Genomic DNA, 15,684 nt, shown 5'->3' on the forward strand with positions numbered 1-15,684 from the left:
CTGTCATTAAGGACAGAAGTTGTTGACACAGTGGTGTGTCGTGGAGTGTTTCATCTGAGCTGCTCTTCAGAGAATCAGAGAATAGTAGTGACACTAAACTTCTTCCAGGTACCTGGTGGCTTACTTGAAAATGCTCAAACAGGATGCTGCATGTAGATAAGTAGCTGACACGGCTATCCACAAACTGGCAAGTTCAGAGTCAATTGGGTCATCATTCAACACAACAGGTTTGTGGTCATTGAAAAAAAAAGTGTGTTACACTGTGACACATTTAAACAAAATGTATGTGCATGCAAAATGTGATGTGCTCTTCATCCCTGCAGACGTCCATCACTGAATAAATCCTGTGTCACCTGCGTTTGAAACATCACTGATAAAAAGAAGAAGCGTCAAGACATGGTTTAATTGTTTTATCTTCACAAGAGGTAACACTGCAGATGTTCATACAGACATCATAAAAAAATCTGAATACAGTGTTTCATATATTCATCCATATATTGAAAAGTACATGAAATAATATTAATTTTAATAACATAACAAAGGAACAATGACATCGGTAATAAAAGTGGATTACAAAGTGACATTTTGATGTAAATAATTCTTAAGAATTAGGTAACAGAAAACAGAAATCAGACAATAGCTCAATTTTACTGCATGTAAAAACACTGAAGTGCTATTTGTTCAAAGCTACAAAATACACTTAAAAAGGAGGAAGCGATTTTTTTTAAATTTCCTTCAAGGAAAAGTACTATAAAATAAGTTACAGTACAGTGAAATTGTCCAAACCAACTTTTGATCCCGTCTTCCAGCCTTTTTGTAAGCACAAACAAAAGAAGTAACTCAGACACGAGTGAAGAGATTCTGTTTCCTTATGAGAGGCGTCCCCCCCCCCCCCCAAGAGGAAATGAACAGTTGTGTTGTTTGTCAAGAGCTGTGTGTCTAGAGTGTTCGTGTTCTGAAGAAGAGCCGCACAAACACGTCTGAAAATGTGAATCCTTCTAATCCTCAAATCACCTGCGTGTCGCTCCGCACGCGTCCTCGGTAGAAAGAACTTTGTACTTCATGAGCTCAGAAAAAAATTGACAAATACTTCATGTTAAGTCACATAATACAGAGGCAATCTCTCATACATCGTCGGCTGGTAAAGGAGGTATGTTGAACCTTGGTCTTGTGAAAAAAGCCATCTTCTCTCTGTAGACAAAAGGAAAAAAAACTGTTTTATCAGTTTTATTTTGTTAATTAAAGGGATAGTTCACCCAAAAACAATGGTCTGCTGTGATCCACACGCAAACGCGCTAACATTTATCACAACTTCAATTGTATTGGATTTCAGACCCTTCACCCACCCCTCCGTCGGCATAGTGGACAGAACAATTATGTACTTTCTACATGAGATATTCAAATGGCGAGATTGCCAGTCTGACACTAGTAAATTAAAGAGTGTTGGATCAATGGCTGTTTGCAAGTAAACCTGCAACAAACAAACAAGCCCCACCCCCTGACCTCAAGAAGCTCTATAGGGCATAGTTCTTTTGTTTGTTTGTTCTCTTGCATATTCATAGTGATGCATACAAAGCAATAAACTCTCCTGTAAATATGTGTGTGTGCCAGAGAAGGCAGGGCAGACGCTGAACGCTAGCAAGCAAACAAACCTGCTTTGCTTTGAAAATAACTTTCTATGCATAGGGAAATCTGCATATGCTGATATTTTTCATTTCATTTCATTTTATTCTTTGTGCTTTGACAATTGATCTCAACAAATTTGGTGAGGGGAGTGTGCATGGAGACCAAGATTCCTGTCAAGGGTTTGATCTTGAAATCCTATCACATCCACATATGTGCGTCACATTCATGAAGCTTTAGCCAAACTAGCTCAGGTGTTTCGCCGTGACCCGGGGAAATAAGGCTCTTAAAGAGTGTGACAGCTGACTAGTAGTGAAACCAATCCCAACCTGAATGTCTGCACAGGCAAGGGCTCCTTGTGACTCTGTCCCCTCATCTGCAGAACCTCTTTGGAAGCCTTCCTCAGCCTCCTCTCCACCGCCTCCTCCTGACGCTGCTCCTGCTTGCTTTGGCCGGCCTGTGGAGCGACAACACAGTCAACTGCTGCCGGGTGAGGCCGACTCTCATGTGTGACGTAACCGCGGCATACTCCGGTCTCACCTGTCTCTGGGCCTCTCTGAGCAGGCAGCGGAATCGCTCGTCCCTCAGAGCCCAGTGGGGGAGCTCGGTGGTCTCCCTGCCTTGCGGCTCCTCCAGTCGCAGCTTCAGCTCCCTGAGGGCGTTCAGCTCCTCCGTCAGCTGCCTCTGACGCGTCCTGCAGGCCTGGAGATCCAGCTCCAGGTCCAGGGAGGTACGGGTGGGCTGCTCGGCCAGGGAGGAGCGGTACGACTGCTGCTCACGCAAACAAACACACCTCAGACACTCAATCCTAAACTCTCTGTGTCATGTATTCCCTGAGGAACAAATGTCAGACTCTACCTGTTTATATCGCAAAGTTCTTCTTTCCAAGGTGTTTCTGACAAAAGGCGATTTCTTTGGTAACGTCGAGCTGTCACTGTCGCTGCGATATAACTGAAAGGTAGAATTCAATTGGATGTAGAGATTCTCACAGGACTGTCACCAAACAATATTTACAGCAAAGTCGTAAATGTCAGATAAAAGACACTGATAACAGTGTTGTTCAGGCAGACTGCAAATTAAGGGTGTTATAATAGTTTCCCCTTTTTGCAAACACGTACCCTGCAGACGTACTGACTCCGAGCCCCGGGAGAGAAGGTCTGAGAGCGAACAATGGTGCTGCCGCGCATGAAGGGGGAGGCGTGACCCCAGCGCCCCCCCCTCTCTTTGGGCCGAACCCGCACAGGCTCTGGGAACAGGCCCTCTGTCATGGTGGCCTTCTCCACCTGTGGATCAGCAACAGTTTTGTGCATCTGGACCACAGACTGACCAGCTCCTCACTCCCACCACTGCCCTCTCTTACCTTTACTGTACAGAGCTTGTTTGTTGTCTGATCACAGCGCCCTCCAGTGGTGATGCAGATGCCCTCGGCACACAGTCCCTCTAAACAGGGAGCTGTGAATGCTGTGCTGTTGCTGCAGCCGCTGTCCACTGACTCTGCCTGCCAGCTCCTGCAAAATACACAGTTTTTCATCATTCAAGAAAATGAATTCATGCTGGAGGCAGAAGGAAGTTTGTGGTTCTGTTTGACAAGAGATCATTTGGCTCGAGCTGTAAAATGTCACCTCTCCGATGCCACCTCCCCTGGCTCGTCCTTCTTCTCCAGCCTCTGCAGCTCCAGCCCGGTGCCCTGCTCCTCCAGATGGGTGGTGTTGGTACGTGACACAGGATCCTGTAATGTCACATCACAAACTATCACCAACCTCACACTGCCAACATTCCTCCTCTCTCCTCTGGGAGCAGTAGGTTGAAGCTGTGGTGTGAAGGCTTGCTTGGTTTGTGAGACACATTCTTGTCAAATACTCAATTTAACGAGCTCCACAACTACGGACCACGGGCTGAAAGCTGCATAGCAACAGCATGACAGGGAATTCCTCCCAAGGGCCGGATAAGTCGTACAATTTATTGCAGGTATTTAAAGCAACAAATCATTTTATAGAAGTGTTTGATGGGAACACCATAGATTGATTTGGTACTGTGCCAGCAGGTGGATGCATAAGAATACACTTTCGATTCCTGATCAGGTTTAGCACAACCTGGTGCACAGCCAAGCCCTATACATGGTTTTCGTTCTTATCTGAGCTTTCTTTATGTATATTTTCCATAATCTACTGTTTACTTTTGTCTTTTCAGTTCTAAAGATTCTTTACATGAAACCTTTCTAGATGGAAAATATTCTCAACGAAAAGGTGAATGAGAACATTTAAGGAAATGATGATCTGCTTCACTCTCTTGTAGTGTACCCCAAGGTTCCTGTCTAGGTCCTATTTTATTTGCATATATGTAACGCCACAGAGATCTTTTTATAAAGTACAACAGCCCTTATTATTGTTAAGCCACAGCCATACCTTCCTACACAAGAGTAACACTGGAGCTTCCTACCACTATTAATAATTGATCCTAATTCTTTATGTATTTATTGTTTTCTTTGTTTGTAAAAGTCATGGGTTTTATTTTAATTATGTATTTCAAATTTGTTTGTAAAGCACTTTGGGCTACACACTCCAATGTTCTTCTTCATTTCCATTTCTTCTGGTGCCAACACCTGAGATCTCTTTCAATGTCATCATGCTGTAACTACACTTTATTTCAAATATACAGAATAAAAGAACACAGTACAGGTGTGTGGGTTTACCATGGCTCTGGGCCTCTGCTCTTCTTCATGGCCCTCCTGCTGTCTTCGATGGCAGAGGTTCTTCTGGTCAGGCCTCGGCAACTCTGTCCCGCTCAACATCTGGACTCGCAGCCAGTGGTAAACCATCTCTGCACTTCCTTCACAATCTGCCAGGCTCACCTGGGTCGTACCCTGCATTTTCACATAGACAGTTTAATTGTTGAATTTTCGGAGATTTGGGGAATGTGACATCAGCAGGGTCATTGCATCTGAGATTCTTCAGCAGTACCAGTAGTTCCTCCTGAGCCTGAGGTCCCAGCGAGCAGACCGACAGCTGCAGGGCGCACACCGCCAGGGCGTTTGCAGGGACAGGAATGCGGAAGCCTTCGTTGAAACTCATCTGGGGCTGCGGCTCCAACGCTGTACAACAGTAAAACGCACAGGCCCTGCCGGCGTCCAGTGGAATCAAGTGCACCTTCACATACCTGAGCGTGAACACAGCAATATTTCACAACATGAGATTTGTAGCTCTCGATGACAGAAAAACATAAATGTGTCACTGGTTGTCAGTAACAATTTGCTCAACATCATATGTGGAGCTATACCAAGGCTCAGGATGAACTATCTGAAAAATATTTGACTTCTAACGTTGAAAGAACGCCACAAGGAATAGTTGCAACATGAATCAACCTTGAATCATCAACATCAACTCTAAAGTACTCACACTTTATATCCATCTCTCACAATGGACCTGTTTAGGTTCTTGAGCTGTAGCAGGTGAAGTCTTAGAGACTGAGAGTTAGACTCCCACCTGTAGAGAGGAAAAATGAACAGAGGATGTAGAGTTAGATACGAACAGGGAACAAGCAGCCACCCACATAGCAGTCTACACAAACAGTTTACTCACAGCAGTCCCAGTTGGATCTGGGCGGGGTCGCTCACAGATGTCAGCTCTTTCATGTACGACATCTCCTCTGACTCCTCCGGCCTGTGGGGGGAACGTCAAAGAGAGAGATAAACAACCGCTTTCACTTTTAGTTTAATTAACTTTAAATCTTAATTCCTGGGACCCAAACACCACGATAAGTTCTACTTTCTTCAGGCACTAAACTAAATGTCTGTGTAATGTGATATTACAACTTAATTTAAAGGTGATTAAGACTATTTTTGATTGATTTGATTTGATTAAATTCCACTGGGACAGGAAACAGAAATCCCTCCACTACAAATGCTCAAACACAGATGTGTTTACTTTCGGAGTTGCAGTTTTCTCCTCGGTCACTAGGTAGCACAGTTGTTCCAGAAACCTTATCAATGCAAAATGTCGAGATGGAGACATGAACTGTAGTTGGAACCAGTCGAGAGGCGGTTTGAAGTGTCTGTCGCTTTTTCTGTGGACATATTTTGTCACTGTGATAGCATCAAAACTGGAGCAGCTTTGGCTTAGGAGGTAGAGCGGGTCGTCCTCTAACAGTCCCCCCATTCTGACTAAGATACTGAATTGCCCCTTATCAGTATAAATGTGTGTGTGAATGGGTGAATATCAAAACTCTACAGTAAAGAGCGTTGAGAGCTCATGAAGACTGCTAACTATATAAATACAGACTATTCTTCAGTCACAAAACTCCACAGGTATGGAGTTGGGAGATGGGTGTGGTCCCACCTTTAAATATTGTCTACTCGTGAAATAATGTGGCAATAACGACTTAGCACTCATGTCTTGGAGCATCAACATCAAAATGGTCTCTATAAATGTTCTGTTTCAGCAGTGTTGGGGTGGACGTCCTCTCACCTTCGACCCCAGGCTTCAAAGACCCCACTGTCTGTGGCCAGGGCGTCCTCAGACACTCCTGCAGAGACTCTCCTGGCCCTCCTGCCACTTCTGTTGGCGCTGTTTCCTCTCAGAGTCACTCCTTCAGGGAAAAAGCACATCCAGTTAATCGTAAGGTCACCTTCATTGTTTGAGAGAAAGAGCGGCAGTCTTTAACTTGCCTGTAGAGGTAAAAGGCCCCGGAGCGACGGTGTCTCGGTGACTCTTGCTCTCCAGTTGATGCGCCGCGGCCGGGTCCTCGCCGCTCAACATGGCCGTGTGCGACAGGGCTTGCGACTGTGCCCGCAGCCCCTCTAAAAGGCCACGACCGGCCTGCTCCATGTACTCCTCTGTCATCTGGGTGAGGGGGCAGTCCTGAGGGGCAGAGTGGTAGGGTGTGTCCATAGGGGAGCTGGGTGGTGAGAGGGAGGAGAGCGAGGAGCGGGAGGAGAGGGAGGCTAGGGACTGCGGGGTGTCATGGGAGCGTTTGGTTTTGCTCTGGGTCAGAGGGTCAGGATTGAACATGGAACAGTCTCTGGACACAGTTTCTGGGGGCAGCAGGTAGCGCAGGTGGGGATCTAGCGTCTCTCCCAAGCCGTCGTGACGTTCATACTGTGGGAGACCGTAGATGTCACTGAAGCTGATGGAGCTGAGGGAGCCTCTGCTGGAGGCCAGGGAGCCCCGACTGGAGGCAAGAGACCCCCGACTGCTACTGGACGACACCGTCAGAGAACTGGCCGACCAGCTGGGGAAAAAGCAGGTAGGAGACATATGAGAAAAGACAGAGAGGTGCGAAGGAGGTCAGCTAAGATCTTCAAGAAGGAGTGTGTGAGCTGCACCTCTTCAGCTGCGTGTGGAGATAGGTGGTGATACGCGATGCCTCCTCCAGCTGCCTCAGCAGAATGTTCCTCTTCTCCTGCTGCAGGATCCTGTCATGAAATACACATCCATGCATGAGAAATTCAGTTTGACAAAGTTAAATGAGCCGTCACTCTCTACCATTTCTGCGTGTCTATTTTAGAGATGAATAACTGATCATTCATGCTTGTATTACCTCACACGCTTTGATTAACAACAGCCCTTTTCTGGTCTTAATCAGAAAACCCAGAAATAAATGCAGTCATTACAATATTCAGCAGCTAGGCTTTTGACTAGAACAAAGAGATATGATCACGCCGGTTTTATCATTTTTCACATTCATCCAGTTTGTGTTAGGATTGATTTTAAGATTTACTGATTACTTTTAAAGCTCTTTATGACCCAGCCCCCGGCTCTATCTCTGATCTTTAAATTCTCTATTTACCACTGCACTACTTGCACTCGACTTCTTTCAGAAGGCAAATTCCTGAATTGACTTGAAGTGCCAGGTTATTATTGTTTTTTTATCGCTATTATTATTATTACTATTATCATGTATTATTCATTTGTTTCCTTGTTGAGCAGCAATGATGACTCCACGAGAAGATGTTGTCTGGACCAGGTCTAACAATTTCCCTTTTAAGTGGAGAAATGTTGATGAGATATTGTGACTTAAATGCGGTTTGTCACATTGTCAATTTGTAGAGCAGCAGTGCTTTAAAAAAGTCATACATGCATTGGTTCGCTGCTCTGCCTGAAACTGAAAACAAAGATCATCAACATTATATCTCTGGAGGATCCTGAGGGAGATATAATGTATTTAAACTCTACCAAACAGGTTATGTTTTCACCTGCGTTTCTTTGTTAGCAGGATTACACAAAAACTATGCAACTGATTCCCATTCAATCTGTAGAGGGAGGGGCCATGTTCCAAGGAAGAACCCGTAACATTTTGGTGCAGATCCAGATCAGGGGTGGGATCCAGGAAAACATTTATTATCCTTCTTCAACAATGCGAGATAGGGCGTCTTTCAACATTTTGGGGAATTACTTAAGAAATTATGCAGAGATTTGTATGGCCACACCCCACTGCTAAAAAAAATCCTGAGGGGAAACACTGCTCTCACACTCACATTCACACCTAAGGGCAATTTTAAGTCTTCAATGAACCTAACCCCAACCTGCATCTTTTTGGACTGTGGGAGGATGCCGGAGTAGCAGGAGAGAAACCATGCAGACACGGCGAGAATATGCAAACGCCACACAAAAAGACCCCCCCCCGCACCAGGATTCAAACAGTGCCAACAATACCACTGCTGCGAATGTTGAACATGACTACAATGTTTGATTTACAAAATATCAAGAAAGTATGAGATCTGAAAGTATGACAATAATAACATCAGTTCAAACTTTTCTGTGCTAACACAGACGTTGTTGTTAGCCCAGAGCCTTCACACAAAATTTGACAACCCAGACTTTCACCATTCTGACCTCTGATTGGCTCCCTGGCTCTGGGAGCTCTGGGCCCTCTGCACCTCCTCCTCCAGCCTGGAGCGCTCCTCCTCCAGCTGCAGTAGCGTCTCAGGAGGGTGCTGCTGCTTGCTGACCAGAATGATCTCCTGCAGAAGGGCCTCCTTCTCGCGCAGGAGCTGCAGGAAGTCCCGGTCGCGGTCCGCCTCCGCCCGCCCCGACCAGCTCTCACTGTCCAGCTGTGCTAGCTGGTGCTGTATGCTCTGAACCCTGAGGGAACGGCACAGAGGTTAGTACAGGAAGGGACGTTTTTCAATTCTCTCCCCACACCTGGAATTTGTTCAACAATGGATACACATGACACATTTATAGTTGGGCAAGTACCTGCCGTGTCCACTTGGTTTAAAACATTTGTTTGTATAAACCTTACTAGAGGACAAATGTGCCTGGCACTGTGGCTCAAGTACAAAGAGCACAGAGTTCAGATGCCAAGATCAACACAGTAAAAAAACTCATTCCACTGCAGCTCTCTTCCTCAGCTCAGATCACACACTTCATCAGCAACATTCACACATGTCATCGTTTGCATGCAGAGGCAACAACATATTGGCAGAAATCTCACTTTCATTTCCTTCGCTCTAGATTTTGCATAATCCTACAACAGAACAAACACAGATAAAAACATACTCTTATGGATGGAGGTAAAAATGGCTACGTATTAATGTTATATTTTATCATACAAGACATTGCTAATGAATATGACAAAGCTGTATTGAAGGCCACGTGGGAGCTGACACTTGGACTATAATGACATTGTGTATTTTGTACGTGGGCGAGCTGCTGCATCAGTTGCTTCTCAGGTGTGTATCAGCACACAGACGATGATGTAGACAGAGTTGAGTTGGATCTCAGAGAGCAAAACCCTCAGCTCAGATGAAATAACTGTGCTTATGTGTCCTGGATTTCAGACAGAGTGACTCAGTGACAGAGCATGCAAGTTTCCACAGGTCTCCCTACTCTCTCTCTCACCCTCCCTCCCTCCCGCTCTCCCTCTCTGATGTCATGGTTGGCATTGCTGTTGCTGGGTCACCACAGCAACATGAATCTTGTAATAAAAAAAAAGCCAGCTTAATAATACTGTGACTGTTTCTGCTGCAGTTATCATCAAACTGCTGCCCCTCACAGCTGGAACGTACCATGTCCAACCGGGAGTGTATCCATCATTAGATAACACACGACCCTTATGACACTGGACACCTGAGCTTAATGCCGGAGCGACTGCTTGTCAAAATTACACAGAACTTCAGGTTTCACTCAGTGTTGATTTTGCCAACATGTACTTTGGCCTGTGCTATATGAGAGAGCTATATTTAACCAAAGAGTGTGTACATTAAACCACCTTGCGAAGGAGCAGGGTGTGCGCTGAGGCAGGCGGTGGGCAGTCCGCTCTCTGGCCGCGCACACAAAGGCAGCACACAGTCAGCAGCAGCGTGGCCAGGCAAGAATGTGACCACCCAGCTCATTCCGGCCGGGCCAGACACCGCTCAGCAGCCACGGCCACCAGACGCAAATACTACACATAACACCTACTCCCTCTGGACAACGTGCAGGGCCGGGGAACGAGAGGGGACGCACGGGACTCGTGACTGCGAGTGGGTCATAGTACTATGACTGGTAAACAAGCAGCCGGACACACTTACTTTTTCTTAGCTTCCTCGTACTGCCAGTTGAGTTTCACTTTGTCCACCAATTGTGAGGACTCTTGGGAACCATACTAAAAAAAGAGAGAGAAATTAAAAAGGAATTAGCTCAGAGTAGTTCACATTATGGACAACTTTTGAGACATGATTTCAAAGAATTACAGCAAAATTATTTCAGAGGTATGAGTGTATGAAGAGCTTCCTGCTGTTTATTTAGTCAACATTTGAGCAGCTAGTCGTTCTTTTAGTGTAGAGGTTTCCACAATTTGAGCCCTGATTTATTGATCCTATATTTGTTGACATATTTCCAAATTGGGACTAATAAAAGTGTAGAAAATTCACTATTAGCAGTTCCTGTTTGGAATAAACACATTGATGTTCTCACAATCATCACTGGATTAAGATGAAACTTAACAATTCGAGTTTCCAGGAGTGTCTATTTTCTGCAATATCTAAACAGATTTATCAGTAATTTTTGGCAGAGATGAAGATTTTGATATACTGATAAAGATATCCCCCGGATGTTCAAGTCACACTGAATCTAAAAATAAAAGTTTTTATCTATATATTAACATTTGAGCGAGTTATCATTCAATCAAACGTTTGACACAAACTGCCATTCACATCGCTACCTCCCACCGCCTTTGACTCTCCCTCCCTGTATTTAAGAGGGAGGCAGGGAGAAGCAGCAGGTCCTCTCACCTCTCCCATGATGTCCGTCTGACAGCCGGTGTCACAGTACTGCTGCAGATTGCACGAGTCGCCCACAGTTCCAGTGCTGTTCGACACTTCGCTGACTGAGTCGCTGATGGACAAGCTGCTTTGGAGGTTCACCGTCAGCTTCGCCAGGCTCTGTGGGATAGAACAGTGATTGACAACAAATCAGGGTTATCCATCATAATATGACAAAACAGAAAATGTTTCAAAGTAGTGCATTTATCACTGTGATGTGACAAAAGCAACAAAAAGGGTAAATTGCCAGGAGCAATTTTTAAGGGGCATTTTTACGGGACCACACATTAACATTTATTTAAACTGTAAGAGTGTGTCATTTGCCTCCAGCTCAAATTCATAAATAGAAGAAAATGCTTCAGTAAATGTGGCCTGACAATCAAACTGAATCATCGTCTATTATTCATTATATATTACTCATTCCTATCTTCTGCTTTGCTGACAAAATCAGAGATGTGGTTGGTGATTCATGTGTCTGGAAATGTGCTTCACACGGAGCAGATGAGAAGCAGCAGAACAGTGGAGGCTGACAGACACTAGAGGTCAGCATTGAATATTTCACAGACAAATGTTGCAGGAGTAAAGTTCGGATAGAAGGAGTTTATCTTTAAAGGACAAAAGAGAGAGAGAGCTACCTGGATGAGGTCCTGCCTCTCCTTCTCGCCCGTGCTGATGGTCTTCTTGATGCTCCGCAGCTCGTTGAAGATGGCTTGAGCCTCATCCAGCTTGTAGTTTGTCTGACTGTTGGACATCTTCCTGTCTATCCTGTGACACAAAAACACATTCAGAATACAATTCATGCTGGCCACTGAATGTCAAAGCCCAGATGTGAAAACTAGTTAAATATTATTTTACTTGTTGCAAGAAGTTGGATAATGAAACTCATCCCTTTGAAACCTAAACCTACAGCCTCAAGGATCAGCTGTCAGCAAGTGTGGGACTCCAATTGTGAATTTTACTGAAACGTATCCTGAACAATTCACACATCAGTATCTGGTCTTTTTTTATGTTTACTTAGTTAATATGTTATTCATTTGTTCACTTTCTTACCAAGTTTTCCTTAAGTTATCCTTTTTATAATTAATAATGATGACATTTGTGGTTCTCATCAAGTGTTTGACGAGTCTATAATATAGATGTTTAAATGATGATGTTCCAGGTCAGAACAGGTAGATTTACCGTTCAGTTCATTCAGTCATTATTTAACAGACTTGAAATAGCTGAATGGACAATAAATATATATTTTTAGTTGTGACCTGAAGGAACAAGGTGCACCTGGCAATATAGTTATTATCTCTATATTATTCTATATAATAATAATATATTTTAAGATTATATGCAGCTTCTGTTCACTGTCATCAGTCTTCCGTCAGCGTGACAGATGTCAGTGTCTGATGTGTCTGAAGCTTCACATTGATTTTAAACTGATTATTACAGTAATGTACTGTAAATGTGTCAGTGCACAGGAAATTATTGACAACCTGACAATTGTATTAATGTTATTAGTCTGGACAGTGTTTAGATTTTACTCTGAGCTGAGGATGAATCCAGGATGTGAACAGAGAGAATCTCTGGGTTTATGGAAAAAAAGCTGCCAGGGAGCAGGTTAGGTTCACAGGGTGAGTTACTACGGTAACTAAATCACCTTGAGTTTTCACTAGTCTACATCTGCACAAAACCCTGAATGCTAAAATTGACCTGCTGGGTATGATTACTTAATATTTACATTCACTTAGGTTGGGTTTTGCAACAGAAGCATACAGAGTCAATTATTTTCAAATTAATAATGACGGGCAAGTGTGAATGATAATCTCTGTTTGCACATGCTGAGACATTGTTTCAGGGCTTTTAGTGCTGCTTTCAAAGGCTAAAGGTGAAATCCAACTCTAAACCCCTGGTATCAAGTGTCAGCAAAGACAAATCTAAAGTTTAACAATCCACTCACAAGAGGATTAAACAGTGTATTGATTAGGAAATTAATAACGAATCAACGAAACCAGTTTGCTCGACTGCTTTGATCAGAACCTGTGTTTTTCAGTGTCTGTGTGCGGAGGAGGAGCAGGGGAGTCTGTTTGGTTGGTTGGTTGCGGGATGGAGGAGTGTGGCATGGTGCCTCCTCCATCACTGGGCCGGGCACGTGGCCCCCGCTCCCACCGCAGCCCGCTTCCTTCACTCTCTTTCAACAGCAGGTACTGTTCATCTACTCGACCCTGCCTCTTCCTCCCAAAACAAGTCCTGCTTTGTTCCCCCTACCCCTATTGGCAGGGCCTGGGAGTTTATGTGCTTAGCAAAAAAAAAAGGCACTAACCACCCTGTCAGTGCCTGCCTGTATTGAGGCCCCCACCCTGTGTACTGTAAAGTAGTAAATATGCTTTTACTATTTCTAAACAAACAATATATTTGCCATGATTAGGGCCCAGTTAACACCAGTTGAGGTGTTTGCTATTGACAAAGTCTAATAACTGAAAGTATGTGAAGTGTCTGAGCATTTGAGAAACTTGGTTGGTCAAGATGAGGTAGAATGGAGGCAGAAAAGATGCTCAAACGTCAAACTGTCCAAAAGAGATAAACTCCTGACTCCAACTCCTGAATTATTTTGTTCAATCTGTGACAATAAGCGAGGTAAATTGTTGATGACATTAGAAACTGCTCATTTGCTTTTTCTGATGTGTCGTGGCGTGGAGAACAATTAGCTTTGTTGCTGACAACAACTGAGATTGAAAGAAGGACAAAAAACAAAAAACACAAGGTCCCTACTGGCCTCAAACGTACTAGGCAAAAACCAACCCAGGAGAAACAATAGGCCACACACACACACACACACAAACACACACACACACACACACAAACACACACACACACACACACAGGCAATCATAGGCATAAACACAAATACAAGCTTGTACACACACACACAGGCGAAAACATTTGAGAGGAGGATGCGTTCATGTTTTCTGCAAGCTGTGTATTCTTCTGGCTATTCTGGGAATCACTCGAGTTGTGTATTACCTAAGAGATAAGAGACTCTTTGCCAGGACTCAGGAAGTGCAGAGGAATTCACTGCCAGATATCTCAGTGTTTTTTTAAACTGTTCTCGAGACCACACCTCCCCCCCTCCGCCCCCCCCCCCCTCCCCTCCCCTCTCCATGGAGCAACTTCCTCTCCAGGCCGAGCCTTGGCTCCCTGCACTCCACTGGTGCATCCTCTTCCTGAGGTGGAGTCCCCTTTTCCATCAAAAAACTCCCTCCATTTGCCTTTTCTCAAACACACTCTCTCTCTCTCTTTTTTTTTTTAACTTTGAGAGGTGGAGCAACTATTTCTAACATTGGAACTGCTCTCAAATGTTCCCAGCACAGAAAGGCACTGTGTGTTTGTGTGTGTGTGTGCGTGTGTGTGTGTGTGTGTTTAAATACCAACACAAACTAAAGGCAAAGGGCGAACTGCATCCGAACAAACAGAAGATTATCTCCTGATTATTCCATTACTATCCTGTAATTTCAAAAAGCTTTTTGAACCAAATCTTTATAATTTTCTAAATAATGCCTAACAGTTTCAATATATATACTAAATTATAATTGTAAACCATGGGAAATAATTTCAAAAGGGTGAAGACTAAACATAACCTGGTTATACAACATGAAATAATTTGGATGAGCACATGAAGGCACGTACAGAAGAAAAAGAAAAACACAAAAGTTGGAGTTAGAAGAGAAAGGACGAGACTGAAGGCGAGAGGGAATACAAAAAAGGGAACAGGCCACTGGGTGGGGGGCAACAGCCATGGGAGGAAGGGTGGGACTGGGACACATAGCGGCAGAGGAACACTCACTCCTGCAGGGTCTCCACTCCCATTTCCTTATACTGCAGCTCCTGCTTCACCTGGGCCAGCTCCTGCTTCAGTCTGGAGAGCTGCGGACACAAGGCCCAGCACGGCGTTAGCATGGCGCACAATGGGCTTCTCTTACCACCACTACCAGCCAAAAGTGCTTAGTCATGACTATTAACATACAGGAATGTCTGGCAATGTTAATACAGAGATGAACATGCACGTCAACATACACTGGATCTCACACATTGAGGCTTTTGTCCTCTGAGAATATTTCAAATTTGGGTTTAAGTTTGCAAAAACACTGAAATGCTATGTTATTACAGAATCTTAAAAAAGAGATGAGGATAAATCAGTGTTGTCTATTGTTGACATTGCAGGAGCAATCTTCTAGTTTCACACATCAAATTCAATTTACTCCTCATGTCTGTGGCTCTGAAGATTTCCTTAAAGTTTAAGATAATCATTCATCAGGGATGCCACCATAATATAATAATAATAATATTGTTTTATGAATGAAAAATAAAACAAAATGTTTTAATATGTTCTTTGTTGTAAGTTTCTAAACAGTTTTGCATCAATTTCATTATGTTATACATAATTTTACATATATTTGACTTAATGTGTCATACATTTATAACTGCCAGGCGAATATAAACAATATTAAGAGTATGTGGCCTTTGAGCTACGTGCTAATGTTAACATGCAAACATACAGAGTCATAGCTAACATGCTGATGTTAAAGCTAGGGTTGGTAATACTGGAAAAGATAGTAAGAGCAGGTCAGACTGTACAAATTCAACAGATACATCCAGCCCGCTCCAATCGACCCTCTCGTGGAAGCTACGCCCCATGTTTTGTGGAAACATGACGTACAACAGTTCTAGGATTTGTTGAATGAAAATGAATTATGAATAAATAATCATCATAAGATTAAGAGGTTATAAAACACTGGCTCTGAATTGTTCCATTGAACAGATTTCTATTGTACCAT

At 43.8% G+C, this 15,684-nt stretch overlaps 1 protein-coding gene across 1 annotated transcript in view; it reads right to left on the bottom strand.

The window, feature by feature from the left end:
* Positions 1 to 395: 395 nt before the first annotated feature.
* wwc3 (WWC family member 3) overlaps positions 396 to 15,684 on the bottom strand; it is a 29,868-nt gene continuing 14,579 nt past the window's right edge. The window contains exons 5-23 of the mRNA XM_061077985.1: positions 14,694 to 14,773; positions 11,500 to 11,629; positions 10,835 to 10,984; positions 10,133 to 10,206; positions 8,454 to 8,702; positions 6,944 to 7,033; positions 6,287 to 6,849; positions 6,087 to 6,207; positions 5,202 to 5,282; positions 5,019 to 5,105; positions 4,584 to 4,779; positions 4,316 to 4,486; positions 3,246 to 3,352; positions 2,984 to 3,131; positions 2,742 to 2,906; positions 2,482 to 2,574; positions 2,164 to 2,394; positions 1,953 to 2,080; positions 396 to 1,191 (exon numbers count right to left, since the gene is read on the bottom strand). Of these exons, the coding sequence (XP_060933968.1) occupies positions 1,125 to 1,191; positions 1,953 to 2,080; positions 2,164 to 2,394; positions 2,482 to 2,574; positions 2,742 to 2,906; positions 2,984 to 3,131; positions 3,246 to 3,352; positions 4,316 to 4,486; positions 4,584 to 4,779; positions 5,019 to 5,105; positions 5,202 to 5,282; positions 6,087 to 6,207; positions 6,287 to 6,849; positions 6,944 to 7,033; positions 8,454 to 8,702; positions 10,133 to 10,206; positions 10,835 to 10,984; positions 11,500 to 11,629; positions 14,694 to 14,773 (2,931 nt within the window). The 3' untranslated portion in view covers positions 396 to 1,124. The remainder of the gene's footprint in view (positions 1,192 to 1,952; positions 2,081 to 2,163; positions 2,395 to 2,481; positions 2,575 to 2,741; positions 2,907 to 2,983; positions 3,132 to 3,245; positions 3,353 to 4,315; positions 4,487 to 4,583; positions 4,780 to 5,018; positions 5,106 to 5,201; positions 5,283 to 6,086; positions 6,208 to 6,286; positions 6,850 to 6,943; positions 7,034 to 8,453; positions 8,703 to 10,132; positions 10,207 to 10,834; positions 10,985 to 11,499; positions 11,630 to 14,693; positions 14,774 to 15,684) is intronic.

The sequence above is a fragment of the Limanda limanda genome, chromosome 9, assembly GCF_963576545.1.
Source record: "Limanda limanda chromosome 9, fLimLim1.1, whole genome shotgun sequence".
Classification (NCBI taxonomy): Eukaryota; Metazoa; Chordata; class Actinopteri; order Pleuronectiformes; family Pleuronectidae; genus Limanda; species Limanda limanda.